We start from the raw sequence: 20663 nt of genomic DNA on the forward strand, positions 1-20663 counted from the left end.
TTCACACATAATATCTTATTTAAACTTCTCAAGAGCCTTCTTTAGTAGGTGTTATTAGCTCAGTTTAGAGGAAAGGAAAATGAGGCTCATAAAGGGAGGTGACATAGCCGACTTTCTCCAGACACTGAACGGTAGAGCTGAGAAACTCCAGATCTACCTCACTCCAAAGCCAATAAGCTCAGTCACTGACTTTTGAAAATTTGCTTAACCCATCAGTGACTAAAATGGCATTAAAATCCAGGATTCCTGATTCACAGTTTGGGACACCTTTCATCAAACCACTAATTCAGTTCTTCCTGACTGGGTATGTTGCTAAAGCTAGACCCACCTATGACTGGAATAGCCACTGCTCACACAGAACTGCTTTGCAGCTGTTCCCCATTCCTAGCTAGTCTTCTGCTCTTATCTTCCAGGTCCATGCCTATGATTTGGGCGTTCTCAAGCACGTAGTCAGAGGGTTATAAATTTATATATATGGTTACATATCTATCTATCTATTATATATGTATACAATGTATATATATTTACATAATATATAAATATATATTTGTATTATATATTTATACATATTGTGCATAGATATTCATGTACATGGATATATATATATATATATATATATATATATATATATATATACACACACATGCACAGGCTTCCAGAATTTGCCAGATTCTCCAGCAAGAATAAAGATTTGCCAGGCCAAACAAACTTCTCAGGGATTTGCCAATAAGTGTAATTCTTTAAATACAGATTTGGATGTGTGTTCGTTTGCAATTTTGGGAATTTCCTCGGTGAAATCTGAAACTGGCCCCATACACAGAGGGCAAGGGGAGGTGAAGAAAGAGGCAGGCCACTCCAGATTGGTAGGTAAGAGGTTTAATAAGCAAGGGGAGTTACAAGGCTCGTCTTGAGTGGCCTTAAGACTAGTCGATCTCTGCACTCACCCACCAGAATCTTAAAGGTTTATATAGATGCCTTAACTGGGTTTGGGCATGTATTCAGTCCAGGTGGTCTCAAGGCTGCATCCTTGAAATGGCTTGGGCTATGGGAACTGGGTGGCACATACATTCCAAGGACAGGGGAGAGGGTAAGGAGCCACTGATTGCCAGGGTCTAGCTTGCTGGTCAACCAATGGTCACATCCTCTTGATTACCTCTTCTAACAACACGGAAGAAGTGAAAGAAAAATGTTAATGGGAGTTTCTTCTCTTTCCCTGAGTGTCCCGTTCACATGGGCCTGTAGACATAATCAAATCGAAGTTGTAAGGCCAGCACTGAGCTGAGGGATGGATTCTAACCATGTTCAGCTTTTCCTGGGGCGTCTGTGCTTATGTTACTATTTGAGCTGCTCCACTCATTCATTTTCCATTTCTAAAGGAGATGAGGGTGAAAAAGGAGATCCAGGAGAGGAGGGAAAGCATGGCAAAGTGGGACGCATGGGGCCGAAAGGTAGGTAACATGATACGACTTTGACACTTTGCTCTCTCTCTACTGGACTTGCCTTGGAAGTTAGCAGCTTTCATAACACCCTCCGCTCCAGAGATTCATGAGATGTGTTTCCTAGATGAATTTACTTGCCACCAGAGAGTTCCTATGAGATTGCCTGTCGACAAGACTCGAACACATTTCTCAAGCTTCATCCTTAGGGCTGGTGGGAGAGGAACACCCTGGGAGCCCTGGAGAATTGCAGTCTCTGGGAATATCTAAGAAACCCTGAGCTTTAGAAACACAGCCATGTTCACCGCTGTGTCTCCCCTCAGATGCCGTGCTAAGCACCTCTGGCTGGCTGGCTTAGTGTGTGAGGGGGAAGAGAAGCAAGAGCAGAAACAGCTGTCTGATCCATTGATTTACTCACTTTTCTCCAAGATCTCTTGGCAAATGGTGGGGTATATAGGGGAAGAACAGGAGAAAAGAAAATGAGAATATAACACACAGGCTATTAGGGAATGGTTCTACTCACAAGCCAAGACTCAGCCTCACCAGAATACAGCTTCTGGATTGTGACGTGTCAGCGCGTGTCTTCCAAGCACTAGAACTATTCCTTGCCATCTGCTGCAAGGTGGTGGCCCTAGACCACTGATTTTAAAATCTTCAGTAAGTTAAAGAGAGAAAAAGTCTCATAGGATTTTGAGACTTCAATTTGAGAAATGCTGATTTAAACTCTTCTTATTGTATAAATATGTACAATCAACTGCAAAATTATTCTCACAACTAGATAGCTTTACAACTGGTAAATATTTTTTAGATAATCATGGATTAAAAATGCAAATTAGTAACAATTTTGTAGGCACTCAGGAACCCCTGATTATATTTTTTTGGATGAAAACTTGGTGGGACAATCTCTGATGTCTCTTTAATCGCTAGGTTTTATGATTGTATGTTCCCTCCCCTTTGAAAAAATGGCTAAGCTAGTCCAATTTGTTTTAAAGTAGCGAGGAAATAGAATCCCAGACTGAAGCCAAAATGGATCTCAGGAGGAACAGAATTAGAAAAAACTGCAAGAATTTTTTCACTCAGCTCCTTGCCTGACCTTTAGATTAAACATCCTCTGCTGTAGTTCTTTAGAAATATTGCATTTTAATATCATCAGGCCCAGGACTGTCACACTCACCCACATTTTAATTTTAATACATACATTATAATGCTATTAAAATAGTTAATATAGCACAGGATGTATATAATATAGCACAGGATGTTTATTATATACCACAGATAGAAGAATGCACTTTTCAGTATTTCCTTCAAGTGAATATCATATACTAGGCACATCATTAAAGGGAAGATAAAACCTTAGGATATAAAGATGACATGCTTTGCTTTTCAGGAATTAAAGGAGAACTGGGTGATGTAGGAGACCAAGGCAATATTGGCAAGACCGGGCCCATTGGCAAGAAGGGTAAGCTATATTTTACTATTCTCCAGTAGCAATTTAAAGCCAATTGAACCTACCCTCGATATATGTTGAAATGTTCTGTACCATGAAAAATGAGCCCTTTCCTTTCTTCTAAAACACGAGTTTTCTCTTCCCTCCTATCTTGGCAGTTTCTTCCCTACGTAAGCAACGTGTCTTTGAAAAAAGGCCTTGAGCAAACTTCAACTGAAATTCAGGGACAGATTCAAACATAAAGTTCAGTTAGTCTCTACCCAGAACTCTCTCCTGGGATCTACTGGTTATAATCCTTTATGCAGTTAAAACGGGTGTCATGACCATGAAGCACACTCAGTTGCAGAAAACAATTATTCATGAAACTCAGTGTAGCTGAGGACAGTATAATATTCCTTTTTAATCTGAGTGGAATAATAATAAGTCTGTGTCTGAGATCTACTAACAGGATAGGAATTTGAGGTGCGTGTATATACATCCTTTTGTTTTCAGTCATATCCTGATCCTGCATGTTCCTGCTTCCATAGTATAAAACACAGGTAGCCTCCCCTTTATTACCTAAGCACCCTATCCCATCGTCTTCTCCAAAAGCACCACAACGGTAGCAGGTTCTTTTTTTTAATAGATCTTTATTGGAGTATAATTGCTTCACAATACTGTGTTAGTTTCTGTTGTACACCAAAGTGAATCAGCCATATGCATACATATGTCCCCATATCCTCTTCCTCTTGAGCCTCCCTCCCACCCTCCCTTATTGCTTCTGATAGTCAGCAAGTCATACAGACATCGTTCTGTGGGTTTGAAGTTACAAAGCGATCTCCTTTAACCTGGATACACAATTTATTTGAGCATAAGAGAACGGGCTCAGGTGCGGCTGATTTGCATCACAGGGGCATTTTAAGCAGATACTTGCTACGCTGGAGCTCACCACAGTAGTAGTGGGAGGTGGCTACGAAATTATGACCTAAGTACAGTATTTACTCCAGTTAATTTTGTGCAGTTATGATCTAATACTACATCTTTACATTCGCTTACATTTCTCGCAACTGGGAATGGCACCATGCATGGTCTGTAGTCACGTCTGTAAGTTTTGATGAATTTTAACGTTTTATAATCAGTTTGTGTATATTTTATGGTGTAAATGATAAAATAGGCTGGTATCTACATATATTTTATACATTCATGACATACCTAAATTTTTCTTAATTTTTTTCAGTACTTCTAGGCTACGTGGTTTATCTGTGAGTTTTTTCAAATTGTTGAAAATCTCCCAAAACTTCCCCAATATATTTATCTTAAAACTTTGCACATAAGTGAACGTGCACATCAAACCCGTGTTGTTCAAGGGCCAACTGTATAACGCTGAATAACCACAGGACTACTATAGGAGCCGTGTCAGAGAGTAAAGCCAGATTGGTATGAAAAAGAACTGACCGGGCTTCCCTGGTGGCGCAGTGGTTGAGAGTCCGCGAGAGTCCGCCTGCCGATGCAGGGGACACGGGTTCGCGCCCTGGTCCGGGAAGAACCCACATGCCGCGGAGCGGCTGGGCCCGTGAGCCATGGCCGCTGAGCCTGCGCGTCCAGAGCCTGTGCTCCGCAACGGGAGAGGCCACAACAGTGAGAGGCCCGTGTAAAGCAAAAAAAAAAAAAAAAAAAGAGAGAGAGAAAAAGTACTGACCGAGATCTTGAAGAATAGTAACATGTTTATGGAAACGGGGGTAAAGCATTTGAGGAAGATGCAAGAGATACTTGTGCAAAGGTGCAGAGTGGGGAAACTCAGTGCTATGGGTAATAGAATTCCGCAGCCTTAATGTCCCCTCCAGCCTTCCATATGTGCTTTAGCAGCTGCATAATTAAACCAGCAGTGGCCAGCGGTGTGTTCTCCTGGGCAGGTTGATGGATGGCAGGCTGAGCTGAGGCTGTGGCCCCTCTCCTCTCATTCTGTGGCTTGGAACACCCTCCAGCTCATTCCTTTGAGAAACTTCCTTCGACCTGCATTTGAGGGCAGAAATAGAAGGCAGTACCACTGAAAAGAAGTTATTATGGTTCCTTTTGATCCAGTGGCTTATATCCACCGTATAGTGTACATTCACTTGAAGTTGAAGACCTCGTAGCTGAAGAAGAGCTACATGGACCCCTCGTAGTTCATGGTCCTGCTGTAGGATGTACCTGTGGTGGTTTTACCATGAAGCTGATGAAGTTTTGGCTGCAGAGCCCTGCACTTGTTTGGGTTTTTCCCAAGCCGCCAAGAGGAGCCTCAGCGATGGGTTCACATGGCCACAAGTCTTGGTGAAATTTGTAAAGTAACCTTAACTCATCAAAATGGTGCCTCTCAACATTTTAAAAAACCAGTGCCTTGCCAGCAAGCCTTTTGAGACATATTGCCCCCTTAATGAGATGTTTAGACATATTTTTCCTTCTTGCCCACCCCTCCGTGAAATTTTAACACCATCCATGGACTATATATTATGTACTTTGTGTGTATTTATACTTTATATATTACAAAGGAGTAAGATTTTTTTCACCCCCCCACTGCACTGACTTTTGCATCCATGAGGTGGTACTGTCCCCACTGGAATGCATGGATTAAGGGTACTGTCTCCTTTTGCTGTTTCCCAAACATGCCAAGGTGCCTTCTTCTGCCCTCTGCCTTTGCTCAGACAGTTTCCTACCCCTACACACCTCTTCGTCCATCACTGTGTGTCAAAATACTACTTATTCTTCAAGACCATGAAGACTAGGCTTCTTTATAAAGCTTTTCCTGAACCCTTCCTTTGTGCTCTCAACCTGAGTTTGAACATCTATTAAGGTGTGAACATCTTCCATCATGGATTACTTGGGCTGCCATACAGCAGAATATTTGAACTCTTGAGGTTTGAAATCGGAATGATTAGGTTTCAATCCTGACTCAGTGTCTTTCTTGCCGTGTGACCTTGTATACATTTCTTAACCTATCTGTGCTTCAGTTCCCTCATGGACAAAATAAAGACAATAACAGCCTTAAAAAAAAGAGAGAGAAAGAGAGAGCACTGTCTCCTGCGCCAACTTCCCTCCAACATACTTCTCCTTGTATAAGTTTTTGGAGTGGATACAAGTATTTTGGGAGCTAGCTAAGAAGAACTTGAGTGGGGGAAATATTTTGTTTGGACTTAATGAGATATATCTGTGTAGTTTGCAGTTATTTCCATGTACAGTTAAGTTCTTGCTAACAGTTCCAAAGTAGGAATAACTTCCAAGAATACTCCTACCACCGACTGTGCAGATCTATCCGAAGTCATAATGAAAAAGTGCAGGGGTAGAAGTCAGATCATCATAAGAATGTGTCCGGGGCATCCAGCCCAAGAAATGTGTCGATTGTGCAAAAGAAACAAGGCTTGAAATGTACCAGGCCAGAGTTAATCTGTGGAAACATTTTTCACATCTAACAGCTCAGATATGAACAAGACTTTACAGAGGTATTCTCAAAGTTGACAATGTTCTTAATTTACATACACCATCAATAAGAAGTTGTGAAGGTGAAAGTAACTTCTTACGTTATTAATAATAAAAATTAAATTCAGATTTCTGCTATGGGCCATGAGGGAGTCACCTGCATTAATCCTTCTGCTAAGCATGACTAGTTGAGTCAAAAAATAAATAAAACCATATCTGAAGGCATGAGAGGGCAACCAAACTGAAAAAGACTTTAGAGGAGCCACGCTAAGGTAAGCGCTACATCCTGTGCTAATTTTCCACATTTACCAATTCATACTTGAGGCAGCATTAAGAGACCAAGAGGCTTGAGCAGAAAGGTCAAGAATTCAAGGCCTGCCAGAGATGAGTAGCCCAGGAAGTGCCACTCTTTTTCTCATTTCAAAACCAAAAATTTCCAGTTAGAATTCCAGGAATTCTGAAAAAACATTTCATTAAACATAGGCCCATTCGTGTTAAAAAAAAATGTAGCAAACTAGAAATAGAGGGAAACATTCAATATGAAAAGAATGTCAACAACAACAGAAACCTATTTAAAAATCATAGTTGGTAACGAAATATTGAACACTTCTCTCCTGATATTGGAAATGAGATGAGCATAGCCTTCATCACCAAGTCTAATCAGCAATTATACTCGAATAAAGATGTTAGAAAAGAAAAAAACATTATATTATACAAGAGGTGCCAGCCAGAGGAAAAATGCAAGAACAGGAGATAAGAATCATAATAACTGGAAATGAAGAAGAGGGTGATTATTTCCTGACGGCATGATAACATACCCAGAAAATACAAAAGAATCTACAGATTAGCTATTTGTATTAAGTTTTTTAGACAGCTTAACTTATAAAAATCAATTTTGTTTCTAAATACTAGAAACAATTTTAAAAACTGAAATTAAAAAGATTCCATTTATTATAGCATCAAAATGGTCAAATATCTAGGAATAAATCCAACAAAAGGTGCATAAGCTCTCTACGACAAACACCACATGTTGATAATGAGAGAAATTAAAGAATATCTAAGGAGATGGAGGTAAAGCTACATTCATAGATTGGTTGACTCAGTATTGTTAAGATGATCAATATTAATAAGATGATCCTCAAATTGATCAATAGATTCAGTGCTATTTCAGTTAACATCCCAGAAGTAGTTCTCTTGGAATAAGATAAGCCAATTCAAAATGTATAGGGAAATGAAAAGGACCATGAATTCCCAAAGACCATCTTGAAAAATAAAAACAAAAGTGAAAGATTTAAATTACTGCATTTAAATATTTATTATAAAGTTAAACAAGATAGTATTGATTTAGTGCAGAGACAAGTAGACCAATGGAAATGAATACAGCATGCAGAAACAGACCCCAAACTTGAATTATGCAAAGGCGATATTTTTTTTGAAATGGGAAATGATGCACCTATCAATAGGTCAATGGATGTATATGAATGCAGCCAAACATATGCAGCACATAATATATGAAAAAAAGAATTATAGAAATACAAAATTCTTTTATTAAAATTTTATGATTTTTAGTGAATTTTGTAATGTGGTAATTGGCTACTTTTAAAATTTAGTGACTTAGTTTTCTTTTCTTATAACAAGGATTCATTTTTATAAGTACTTTGTCATTTGTAATTTAGTATTTTTTTTAAAGAAGTCTCCTCAAATTGTGTAAGCTTCAGATAAAAATACATCATGAATCTGCTTCTGGCTCTATCAGCTTCATTTAACCAATGGTTAAAGGGAGGGAAAAGTGTAGCCAGAGTATGGGATGTTGGACTTCAAGATTTCTGAGATGCGACCAAGTTATATAAGGTTAAGATCTCAAGTATTGCCCTAGAGATGAGCAGAAGTAGAGTGGGAGGCTAAGTCATTGCCACGAACACGTCCAGAATTCAAGGCCTTCATTAATTATTCTAGATGTTGCACATTCCTAGATTTAGATGTGCCAAATCTAGATGAGGCTCCAACCAGGAGGGTTGAAGTTCATGATCTTGAGCCTGGTCTTAATCCTGTCATAGAATAAGACTAGGTAACTTTGGAAGGAAGGGTGGTAGACGACGAGTCAAGGGGTAGGATCAAAAGTTTTCATATGATTTTCTGAGCCTTAAAATGCATGAACTTCCAAAAATTGGAGCAGTAACAGTCTGGAACGGATAGTGTTAACTAACCTTATCCTCTTCAGGCAATTCCTTATTCAAACTCAGTTGCCTATACATCTAGTGCACACCTCCATCACTTTATTATCGTCATGGCTTGTTAGGTTGTCTGTTTCATCCAATACACTGTGGATTTCTGGAGGAAACAAATGAACAAAAGCTATATCAGGTCTCTTTGTTTAAAGGGTATGTGAGGATGCTGCTTTTTAACCATTTTATTCTAATGTCTACTATACAGTAGAAACTTTCTAAATGTTTGTTGCATTAAGGATGAAAAAATAAATGATATACATTATTTCCTATGATGTGACCTTCTTTTCTACTCTTTATTTCTACGTACCACTTTCCCTTAACATCAGTTTTCACCATTGGTTAAGATTTTTTACTCCTCCAGAGCTATGTCATGTCCTGGAAATTCAAAAAAAAAAAAAAAAAAAAAAATGGAGGTTCATTGCTCTGGCTCACCTGGATTAATTTCATTTTTAATCTGAACTTTGAAATTTATTGTTCTCATTTTGTCATTGGTCCTTCTAAATGACTCATTGGTCCTTTTTCACTGACTCAGATTAACCTCAGCTTTCTGGGCTGACCTTAATGTTGTCACTTGAATGGATAAGGTAGCTTTCTGGATGTCAATATTTCATTTCAGGAATAAGAAAGGATGATTTAGTATAGGTAAATTCAATCCCACGACAAAATAGATGCTTTTACTTAAGGTTAATAATCTTTTTTACAGTGAAAGTATTATGGTGCTTGTTTGTTTAAATGCAACCTCTAATTCTTCAACATTAAGACAGTTAATACAGAGGTGTTCTCACTTATGGGTCAAAAATAAATTTTTGCGTATGCTTTGAACCAGATTTCGTTTTGGGGAAGTAGACACTATGAGCTCACATTCACCATGAATTGGCTAAGTACTTGGCATGCTTTCCTTTACCATAACTCTGATTTAGGGGGCAGAAGCTAACACCGGTTGAACGTCCTCTGGGCGTCAAGCACAGACCTAATCCCATGATAACATTATCTAATGTATCCTTCTTAATGATCTTATGACTTAAGGTACCACTATTCCACTTTAAAAATGAAAGAAATGGAGGCTTAAAGGAATTAAGTAACCTGTCCATGTTTAGCTATTAAATGGCATAGTCAAGATTCAAGCCCTGGTTTTTCAGACTTTCATGGTCTTTCATTCCACCACACTCCATTGACTTTCCCATCTGTTAAAAAACAGGAAAGGAATTCATGTCAAAATACTGGAAAGTAGGGCTTCCCTGGTGGCGCAGTGGTTGAGAGTCCGCCTGCCGATGCAGGGGACACGGGTTCGTGCCCCGGTCCGGGAAGATCCCACATGCCGCGGAGCGGCTGGGCCCGTGAGCCATGGCCGCTGAGCCTGCGCGTCCGGCGCCTGTGCTCCGCAACAGGAGAGGCCACAACAGTGAGAGGCCCGCGTACCGAAAAAAAAAAAAAATACTGGAAAGTAGTCACAGTGCTTACATCTTCTCAGAAAAAAAAAAAAAAATCCATGCATCAATTCAAGTATCTATTTCCCACATTAAGATCCAGTTAAAGGCTACTGCTTCAATGAATCTTGCCCTACTCTGACCCACAGCCGTCTTTACCTTCTCTGAAAACCTACCAGGCAATTCCTTTATTTCATTCTGTTTGTAGACAATGGTGCTAATGTCTCATCTCCTTGGTCTCTTATGTGCACTTTGTTTTCCTTAAAAACCTATTTTTTTGGCCGTGCTGCACGGCTTGCAGGATCTTCGTTCCCTGACAAGGAATTGAACCCGTACCCTCGGCAGTGAAAGAGTCCCAGCCACTGGACGGCCAGGGATGTCCCCCAAAACCTATCATTTTCTAAAGCAAATACTCTATGTATGCTTTTTTTTTTTTAATATTCATTATTGGGCTTAGACCAGAACTAGGGTCATAGCAGAACTAGAATCAATTTTCAACCTATGTTGAATTGAAAGGATTCACATATAAAGAAAATAAACGATTTTTAATTAAAATATTAAGCCATATTCATATGAACCTTCAAGTCCATATTGCTTTTGGTGATGATAGACTGATATTCCTTTCAACTTTTTATAACGTTTTTTGAAGACTTGGCTTCCCTTCATTAAGTCATTGGTTAAGTTATTTGAAAAGCACCATGAATTGGGGAGTCAGAAGTGGTTGGGTTTCAATACCAGCACTGCTATTGAATTGCTGGATGTCCTTGAGCAATTTATTTTGCCTCTCTGATCTTCAGTATCTTCAGTTGTAGAATAAATATAATGATAGTACCTAGCTCATTGGATTTAATATGATAATACCTATAAAGTGTCTAACTTGACAAATGATTGGCACTCAGCAAGTATATATTCCTTTTCTTCCATTAACATACTCTCAAAATCTAGTCTTATCTTTTCCAATTTACATATAAGGGAAATGAGGAGTTTGCAGGACACAGCTTAGGTGTGTCCAGATCAGTCTTCCTCATCAGGGTGCTGGGCATATGTTTATGCTTCTTTCCCACCTGTACCTCTGCTGTACCTTGTTTCCTATGTTGCTCCTACCTTCACCTGCTGAAGCTCCAATGCCATCTCTTCAGGAGAGCCTTCCTTCATTCTTCCAGCTGGGGCACTACCTCTTCCAACTCCCTTCTGCATTGGACAGAGCATGTTATCTCTGTTCATGGTCTTTCTTATAATATTTATCACATTCCATTGTCATAGGTTTCACCATTGTTTCATTTCATCCAAGTACAAGTTCTGAGGCATTCCCCAGCATACTTAAACTACATTTGGGGTTTCAAGGACTCCCCTCCTTTTGTCTGGGGAGCTGTGGCATCACTGTAAAGAAAAGTGTCCACATGGGTCAATTTGGAAAGGCTCAGCAAATCCTGGGGGCCCTGGAAGGCATGCCTTTCTGCATGATCAGTGGCCAATATGTACGGGACTCAATGAAAAGCAGTCAGCAGACAGTGATGAAAGAATGGCTAGTTGGCAGGCAACATGGGGAACCTTTTGGGTTTTAGAGTGGCTCCCAGGTTTTCCCTTTTGCTGGGAAAGGAAGGGGTTAGGCAGAACCTCAATGCTGACCCCATTGCCCCTTACATTGCCCCCTCGGTCATATACCCAATTCCTGGCCACATCATTATCCTACAAGAGTAAGCCTCATACTCTTTTCTAGCCTGGATGACCTTCATCCTGTATTCATCCCCCTGAATTCTTTCTTATTCTTTTTCCAGATCACCGTTGAAGCATAAACTCTGTTTTACTTCTATCAGGGTCTTCTCTTTGGAGAAGAGTACTTCAGGGCCCAAAGCTTCAGGCAAACATTTCCTCTTATAAATCAAAAGTTTTGCTTTCAATTATTGTGCCTGATGTGGGCTTCAAGAGCTTATTCTGAAGTTGAAAAAATTCAACCATTTTTTCCTCTCTGCTTTAATAATTCTGATTCTCTGAAAACTGTTTTGTGGATGTCTCTGACTGAATAAGAAAAGGGTCAAATACAAAAAAGAGCAGAGAGGAAAATGATCAAGGTTGATATGTCAGTATAATATTTTTGACACAACTTTAAATTATGGATATTTGCATACATCACATCTCTTCCAAAAAGCATAAACTCTTTCAAGCCAGATGTTTAATCTTGTCTCTCTTTATACCCTTTCAAAGTACCAAGCAAGTCTTTTGTCTTGTATAGAGTAAGTAAATAGTAAGTATTTGTTGAATTAAATTGAAAAAGCACGATACATGTTTTTGAAAATCCAAGGGCAGAGACACATGGAAGAACTTGGGGGCATAATAAATACACAGACACTGTGTAGTGCTAATCAGTTGATCCAGATGTGTAAAACAATGGCACTTTTTAAATTAAAAACATGCAGAATATTGTCTTAGCTTTGCCCAGAAGGCCACATTATAAAAACATGTTAGTAAGATCAGTGACACAAACTTAAACGTTTATACATCCAACTGGAATTCTGCATTCCATCTAATTAAATTATGACTTGTTTGATTTGTTGTACCTGTACAGCCAACTCAAAATCAAATTATTTTTATAAAACCAAGGAATATTTGTTGGAGATATTGCAATGAATTTTAAAACCTCTTTCCTGTTATTTTAGGTGTATAAGATATTTTCTGCCTGAAATAATTCTATTTCATTAGATTTTATGCATTCTATTCTATTCATCAATAACACTATTTTATTTAGTTGTTCTTTTCATGGCTATTGTTTTTCTTCAGGTGACAAAGGGGAAAAGGGTTTGCCTGGGATACCTGGAGGAAAAGGCAAAGCAGGTATAATATACTTAGTTTTTCTTCTTAATTTTTAGCATCATTCCAAATCTATTCATCTTAAAAATGAATATAGTTTATAGAAAAACAAGAGTCTTTTCAGTGGGATTAACCTCATTTTCCTTGGGCCAGAAGAAAGAGAAGAATGAAAATTTCCTCTGTATCTGCTGGTGACTTTCCAAGCCTCTGGGGAAGGGGAGGATGGTGATTCCACCCCTCCCATGCTTACCATGAGGCAGCAAACCCAGCACATCAGGAAGCAGCCCTCATTCTCCGAGACCAGGAGGAAAATCCACGAGGGCCACAACAATAGGACCAGCACGTCTTACATTCCACCAACATCTCAGCCAAATACTGGCCAAGCAGTTTGCCAGCAGCAAACTGGCCTGATCCAGTGAGGCCCTGTGGTTACAGAACATGCCTCAGTGGCCGGGGAGTTTCTCCCTGATACTGAAAGAGAGGTCTATTTCCAGCGCTTGATGCAAGGAAAAAAGTAGCTTGTTCTTGGTGAGCTTCAATTATTTCTATCCGTAAAGGTGTAGTGCGGACTAATTCTAAGAGCTCTTTTAACTTCCTTATATTTAACTGTGAATGTGGATAAATAAAGCCACAGATATTTTTTTTTTCCTTTGGCTAATAGAATTCATTTTGCTTTTCAACAACCAAAGAAACAAAGCAAATGGAAATGTTGACATGAAGCAGCCATTAAATAGGAAAAGGGAATCATTTGAATTTTTTTTAACTTTTCATTTTATATTGGAATATAGTTGATTAACAATGCGTTACTTTCAGGTGTGCAGCAAAGTGATTCAGTTATACATATACATGTGTCTATTCTTTTTCACATTCTTTTCCCATTTAGTTGTTACATAATATTGAGCAGAGTTCCCTGTGCTATACAGCAGGCCCTTATTGGTTATCTGGGAATCATTTGAATTTTACATCATTTTCCTTACAATTCTTTCTCTGCCACATTACCAGTAGGTAATTGAAAAGGTAAATGAGCAAAGGGGAATTAATGGCAGAAGTTAAAATCATAGTTAATCCACAAATGGAACGACTGACTCTTGAAATTGTAAGATAGATCTATTCACAAGATTTAAACTTAGTCCTTGAAACATCAAGCTATACTCCAAATGGATAATCAGAATTAACATTTATTTCATCGTGAAAGTTTTCTCCTGTCTTGGCAGAGTTGTGTGAGCCAGTGAACAATGCAGTTAACAGAAGAGAAGACTGGCTAGAAATATGTTTTTTAAAAGCTGTAAAGATTTTATTCTGAGACTGGTATGTTCTGTGTTCAACAAAATGCCAAATGGTCCACAATATGTGTACAGTGCTTAGTCATATTGACAGTTCTTTTAAAAAACCTCGTTTAGAACTGTGTTTTAACTAATTTAAAATATTTAAAAAGATATTTTCTGAATTCCTAAAGACAAGGTGTATCAGAAACCCTGTATTAAATAAAAGACGAAAAGCATAGCCGTTCACAGAGAGACGTAGCCAGACCTGAAGAAGACAGTAAATATTGGGAAGAGAGCAATTGCTCTTTTCAACCAGTCTGCTTGTGCTTCAACATGAATTCACAGCTTTGTCATTTGAAAGGGACTGTCTGTGATTGCGGAAGATACCGAAAAGTTGTTGGACAACTGGATATCAGTGTGGCTCGCCTCAAGACATCGATGAAGTTTGTCAAGAATGGTGAGTCTCTTCTATTGCTTTGTACTATTTATCCATGGATTTATCTCTTTCAACACTGCAATTCCAACATCCCTAGCAGGAAATAACTTTGGGCAAAGGCCTACTGAGATAGTGTCAACAGTTTAAAGGTCTCTCAAAATCCTAATTATCCGCTCACTCTAGGACACTTCAGGTCCACTTCCTGTGGACGTACATATGTGCATTCCTATGGGTAGAAACGGGTGCTTTAGTGAGAGAGGGGAATGAAGAAGAGGCAGAGTTTGGCTAGCTGGGCCTTAAGAAAAAAAAGGCCCAGCTTTCAAACAGCCCGCATCTCAGAAGATAAAAGTAATAATAAAAACAACAGCTACTTTCTTGAGTACTTGGAATAATAATAATTTTTATGATTAGACCGAAGCTTAGAGAGATTACCTTACCCATAGATACAAGCTAAATGAACAGTGGAGCACGGATCTGAACACAGGTTTCATGACTCCTCTACCCTCAGTGCAAATCAATAGGAACATTATGCATTTCTCTAAATTGTGCAATTTTCCGTATCAGTCATTTTTGTTTTCCCTTGTATTTCCCTATTAAAGTTCTCAATAAAGCCCTTAAAGTGGGGCTTATGTGCCCTCTCCTGAGACAGTATGAATGAGGGAACTCATTCATACTGTCTCATTCATACTGTTACGGTTGGTTTCACTTTGTTGTACTTTTAGTTATTATAATCCAGCCATATTTATTGTACAATACTGGAGGCGCACAGTTGCCATCTTGTGTCCATTCTCGTCTTGTAATACTAAAGGCATAGGAAATGTTTGATATGAACTAACCCTCAGTTATAACACTGGTTATAACCTATACAGAAGATGCCGCATCTGACATGACTTGGACGTTAATGAATAAACCAGACCCCAGAGGTTCAACATAGCGCAATAGTCCTTAACGTTTGAGTGCTCATAGATTTATTTGTAAATTTTAACTTGTAGACCCTAAAAAGATGTATGTAGATGCCCCCATAGGCCAAAACGTACATAGCATATTATGAGCTCGGGATGATTCTGAGTCCCCAATTCTGTCCTGAATCTTACTCAGAAGCTCAGTCTACTTCATGTACCTGGAGTGAAGTATAGACCATCTATCTCAATTGATGTATATGTTCACAATCTAGGAATCTGGCCCATAGGGACAAACTTCTGTATTATTTCCATATCAGTCCAATAAGCCTTTACCGCCCCCTAATGCTGTTCCAGGCACTGAGGCTACAGAGTGGCAAAGACATGGTCACTGGCCTCAAGATGCTCACAGTTCAGTAGAAGAGACACACAAACAATTAGACTAGAATGTGTCAAGTGCTGTGAAGTGAAAGGGACAATGGAAACACAGGGGAGAATGCACAGGAGTGCTCACGTCTGTCCAGGAGCATTGAAAAGGCTCTTATAGGAGAGAACACTTCCACTAAGATCTAAAGGATGGGTAGGAATTTGCCGGATAAAGCAGTAAGAAGACCTTCCAGGCATGAAAGGTACGGAAGTGGAAGAGAGAAGGTCATGCTCATGGAACGGTAAGTGTGGCAAAAGCATAAACTAGGAGGGGAAAAATTGTCTGAGATGAGCTGAGTGACAGTTCATATAACACATCTTTGTCAAAATAGCTCTCTGCTTCACATTGTGAGGGAAGTGAAGGAGAAAAAGACAAGGGAGGACCAATGACAGGAGTTTTTTCCCCATTTGACAGCTAGAAAGGTGGAGAAAATATTGAACCAGTGCCCACCTCATGATAGGGTCTTGGAAAAGAATTTTAAATGTTGAATAAATGAATTTAAGTTAGCGATATTTTATACTTAGCGTTTCTCTTTTTGACATATATAATCACATTCTTCTTTTCCTTGCTGCAAAGTCATAGCAGGGATTAGGGAAACCGAAGAGAAATTCTACTACATCGTTCAGGAGGAGAAGAACTACAGGGAATCCCTGTCCCACTGCCGGATCCGGGGTGGAATGCTAGCCATGCCAAAGGATGAAGCTGCCAACATGCTTCTGGCAGACTACGTCTCCAAGAGTGGCTTCTTCCGGGTGTTCATCGGGGTGAATGACCTTGAGAGAGAGGGCCAGTATGTGTTCACCGACAACACTCCACTGCAGAACTACAGCAACTGGAAGGAGGGTGAGCCCAGCGACCCCTATGGCCATGAGGACTGTGTGGAAATGCTGAGTTCAGGCAGGTGGAATGACACAGAGTGCCATCTTACCATGTACTTTGTCTGTGAGTTTGTCAAGAAGAAAAAGTAACTTCCCTCTTGCTGCCCATTTGTCATTTCCCTGTGACTACCATGGCAGTTATTTTTATCCATCTTTCCTGTCTAATTACACTAAATTCATTCTGACTCAAGGCAAGTGAGAAATGCTAGACTGAGGTTTGGAATCTCCATCGCCGTGCTCGTCCATGACGATTTTGAACATTTTCATACACGGTATGTTACTGAGCCATAAGCTCACCAGGTTATGGGTCCCAAGAGAGAGCTTGAATTACTAGTTGTGCAGGAGGTGGCTGTCTATGTCTCCAGTGAAGTTCTCACTTGGCATTTGCTCTGCCATCTCTCCCTAGAGCCGTAAACCACTGTCTATCTGGCCCAGTGGATAATTGGATAGTTGGTTGGGGAGGATTAGGCTCCAAGCCAGACATATGAGAGGCTCTTCTCTTAGGAATGTCAAGGTATTATCTGTCTTTGAAACCAAGATCCCCAATTCTTTGACCAGTCACCCACCATGGCCATAGCCACACATGCAAGGTCCTCTTCTTTGCATACCCTCAGAAGTACTTCAACTCTAAGCCTTTATATGAGGAACCTCTAGCCTAGTGCCCTGTTCCAGACCATATGGAATCATACAGATAACTTCTGTTCTTCTGGTTGACGGCCTTCACTGAAGTATACCCAGCCTTGGCCCCCTTTCTATAGGCCCACAGGTAAATTCCAGGCCTCCAGATATTAACCCTGTGATCTGAGGAAAAGGGAGCTCTAGAAATTGAAAAGAAAAAAAAGAAAAGGCTAGCTCCCACACAATGTTATTTATAATCCTCCTGCTAAATTGCCCTCTTTATTAATATGGCTCCATGTTTCCTCATCTTAAGTTTATCCATAGCAACTTTTCTCCCTTTGGGCATGGAGAATGAAGGAAAGGGTTTGTGAAGCCTTCAGAAAACTCTAGAAGCTTCAGGGCGCTACCAACACCAAGTCTCTAAGACCCTTGTCTGCCTCTAATATATCATGCATGGTGACATTTTGTGGGAGGCCCTTTATTCTCTGCAACTGTATGTTGTAAAAATCTCACATCAGTGATGCCTTCAAGTACTTTCAAGTACATCACAAGAATGTGTCAAGTGTGGAGCTTGGAACGTGCCTGAGGCTCACATTTACTAAGCTGGTAAAATTCTACTTTGAACTGCAGATCAAACCTCAAAGCAGCTGTAAGTTGAAATTTTAAAATAAAAGTTCAACAAAACCCTAGATTATCCCCTTATAAACTGATGCTCCTGTTATAGTTTGTGACATGTAATTAGACGTTTAAAATGCTGGCAAAACAGTTAATGAGGGGCTTCCCTGGTGGCGCAGTGGTTGAGAATCTGCCTGCTAATGCAGGGGACACGGGTTCGAGCCCTGGTCTGGGAAGATCCCACATGCCGCGGAGTGACTGGGCCCGTGAGCCATGGCCGCTGAGCCTGCGTGTCCGGAGCCTGTGCTCCGCAACGGGAGAGGCCACAACAGTCAGAGGCCCGCGTACCGAAGAAAAAAAAAAAAAATTACAAAGCAGGACACCATATCAAATCCAGTATCCTGGGGTAGAATGCCAGCCAAGAGCTTGAGGAACAAGAATCTAGAAGCACTTAGAGGAAAAGAAAGGGATTAGAAAAGAGGAGAGAGGGAACAGAGAGTAAACATTGCCTATGGGCAGCTCACACTGGGATCCGTATTCTGATTTGTTCTAAACCCCCCAAGTATGAATATTAATTGTGTGTACCGTCCATACTATTCTAATTTCTATTATGATTATTATAATAACAACAACATTTCTCTCAATGACTCATCGTTGCTGCCAGTGCTTCCAAGAGAAGATGACAGAGTTTCAGAGATAGGATTCACCCTGAGACCTTGCCTGGGAGAAATTTTGAAGGCACTACACACTTAATTAGATTTGCTATAAAACTTACTTTGTGCTTTACAAAATAAATGTCTTCACATAACATTTTCCATGTGATCCTGATAAACTCTGTGAAGTACGAAGGGCAGACGTTTTTACTGCCATCTTTCCAATGAGAATACTGAGGTCCAAGGAAGCTAAGCAGTTTACCAAAATCAACTCATTTGAAAGACAAGCAGGATTTCACTCTGCTGATTGAAACTGTCAATCCAGTGTTCTCTCCAGCCTATGTTTTTTGCTCTTATATTGAATGGAATTTCATCCACGATTCTCTTGTGATAACAGGGGCTCAAATAATCTCTCTTGATTACTTTCCAAAGTTAAAGATTAGGGTTAATTAATAGACATGCTGGGGATTCAGAAACTTGCCTTACAAATATGATACTCACTGGTTTCTTTTAAAATTCAGGAATGTCTACACATGTCATTAATGTTGAGGAGGTGATTTAGTTCAGTGTCACTACAGTTTTGCAAATAACTACAGATTTAGGGAAAGCAAGGCAGATATATTAAAATTAAGATTTGCCAAAACTAAAAATGAGCAAGTAATTATTTGCCCCATAAGAGAATAAAGTAGATAATCCCCTTCAATAATTAGCATTTAAAATCAATTTCATTCTCCAAAGTTAAATGTATAGTCAACTTTTCAGGAACATATCTGGGCACTTCCCAAGGATGACATAAAGGTTCCAGGGGAAGAAAATTAAAAATTTATTCACAATTGCACAATGCTGCCTTTTCAAAGCAACACATTCTGTAGCCAGACAAGAAGAAATATCTTACGTCCAGAGTCATTGCCCAAACACTGTAGAAGGGTATACATCCTGTGTTGAGAGAACTATAACAGACATTGATTACACTTTGGACAACTCACCCATAAAAACTACTGACATTAAAGAAGATGTATTTTTTCCTGCTTAGATGTATGAGCTCCTTTGATTGTTATTAACCAGTTAATTTCCAGCTCTCTGGATTGCATACCTGGAGACCATAAGATGTCTGTGGAATAGGACAGGTTAACTAAACAGCAACACACACTGCGTTTGCCACAGATGTGGTATACGTACGTACATTGTTTTTCAATATAGGGCTTTCTTTTACTGCACTCCTAACAGGTGGTCACACAGTCCATATTTGAAGGTTTTGGCTAATTTTCTAACCCCATTAGAAAGTTTTTCCTTACAGTGAAATAAAACATGCTGTCTCTAATTTCCATCTACGTCCTTGTTCTCCCTTCTGCTGTTCATAACTCTGAGAGGTCTGACCCTGAGACCAGCTGGATCAGCCTCTGAATGAAAGTACAAGTCAGGGCAGGGAGAACTGTGCTCACTGCGGCACTGGTTACTAAGGTGGATACCCAGTGTTTTTTTTGTTTGTTTTGTTTTGGGTTCGCTGGCCTCCCACCGTTGTGGCCTCTCCCGTTGCGGAGCACAGGCTCCGGACACGCAGGCTCAGCGGCCATGGCTCACGGGCCCAGCCGCTCCGCGGCACGTGGGATCTTCCCGGACTGGGGCACGAACCCGCGTCCCCTGCATCGGCAGGCGGACTCTCAACCACTGCGCCACAAGGGAAGCCCGATACCCAGTTCTGTACATTTCTCTAACCCTATATGGTGTGCCCCACTCCCAGTGAATTCAAATTTTGTTGGTGAGGCATTAGAGGCACAGATACAGAGTAGAACTGGGACTGAAAGTCATGTGGGGCATCTCAATTATAAATAATCTATTCATCAGGAGAGGGTATTCAGTGGAGAGGGTTCAACCCTAAGGGAGGAGGCTGTTAAGAGGTTGATGGTTTGGTAAGACCTGATTGAGAGGGTTCAGGGCAGGTGTCCAGTGCCAGTGGGATGAAGTCCAAGGCAGAGACCAGGTTCATGAAACTGACATGGCAAACAATTGGCTTAGGTGCCCAGTAGAGCTCACTAACTCATTAATTCATCAAATGTACTTATGGAGCATTACCATGTGATGAGGGCTGGAGAC

The 20663-nt window shown here is 40.1% G+C and overlaps 1 protein-coding gene across 2 annotated transcripts in view; it reads left to right on the top strand.

Annotated features, from left to right (window-relative positions):
• Positions 1-19837, top strand: part of COLEC10 (collectin subfamily member 10) — a 173268-nt gene extending 153431 nt beyond the window's left edge. For both annotated transcript variants that reach the window (XM_082858751.1, XM_082858750.1), the window contains 5 exons: positions 1377-1448; positions 2824-2895; positions 12749-12802; positions 14405-14500; positions 16382-19837. In XM_082858751.1, the coding sequence (XP_082714877.1) occupies positions 1436-1448; positions 2824-2895; positions 12749-12802; positions 14405-14500; positions 16382-16773 (627 nt within the window). In that variant the 5' untranslated portion in view covers positions 1377-1435 and the 3' untranslated portion in view covers positions 16774-19837. The remainder of the gene's footprint in view (positions 1-1376; positions 1449-2823; positions 2896-12748; positions 12803-14404; positions 14501-16381) is intronic.
• Positions 19838-20663: the final 826 nt, after the last annotated feature.

Source organism: Leucopleurus acutus, assembly GCF_964270905.1.
Source record: "Leucopleurus acutus genome assembly, chromosome: 17".
Classification (NCBI taxonomy): Eukaryota; Metazoa; Chordata; class Mammalia; order Artiodactyla; family Delphinidae; genus Leucopleurus; species Leucopleurus acutus.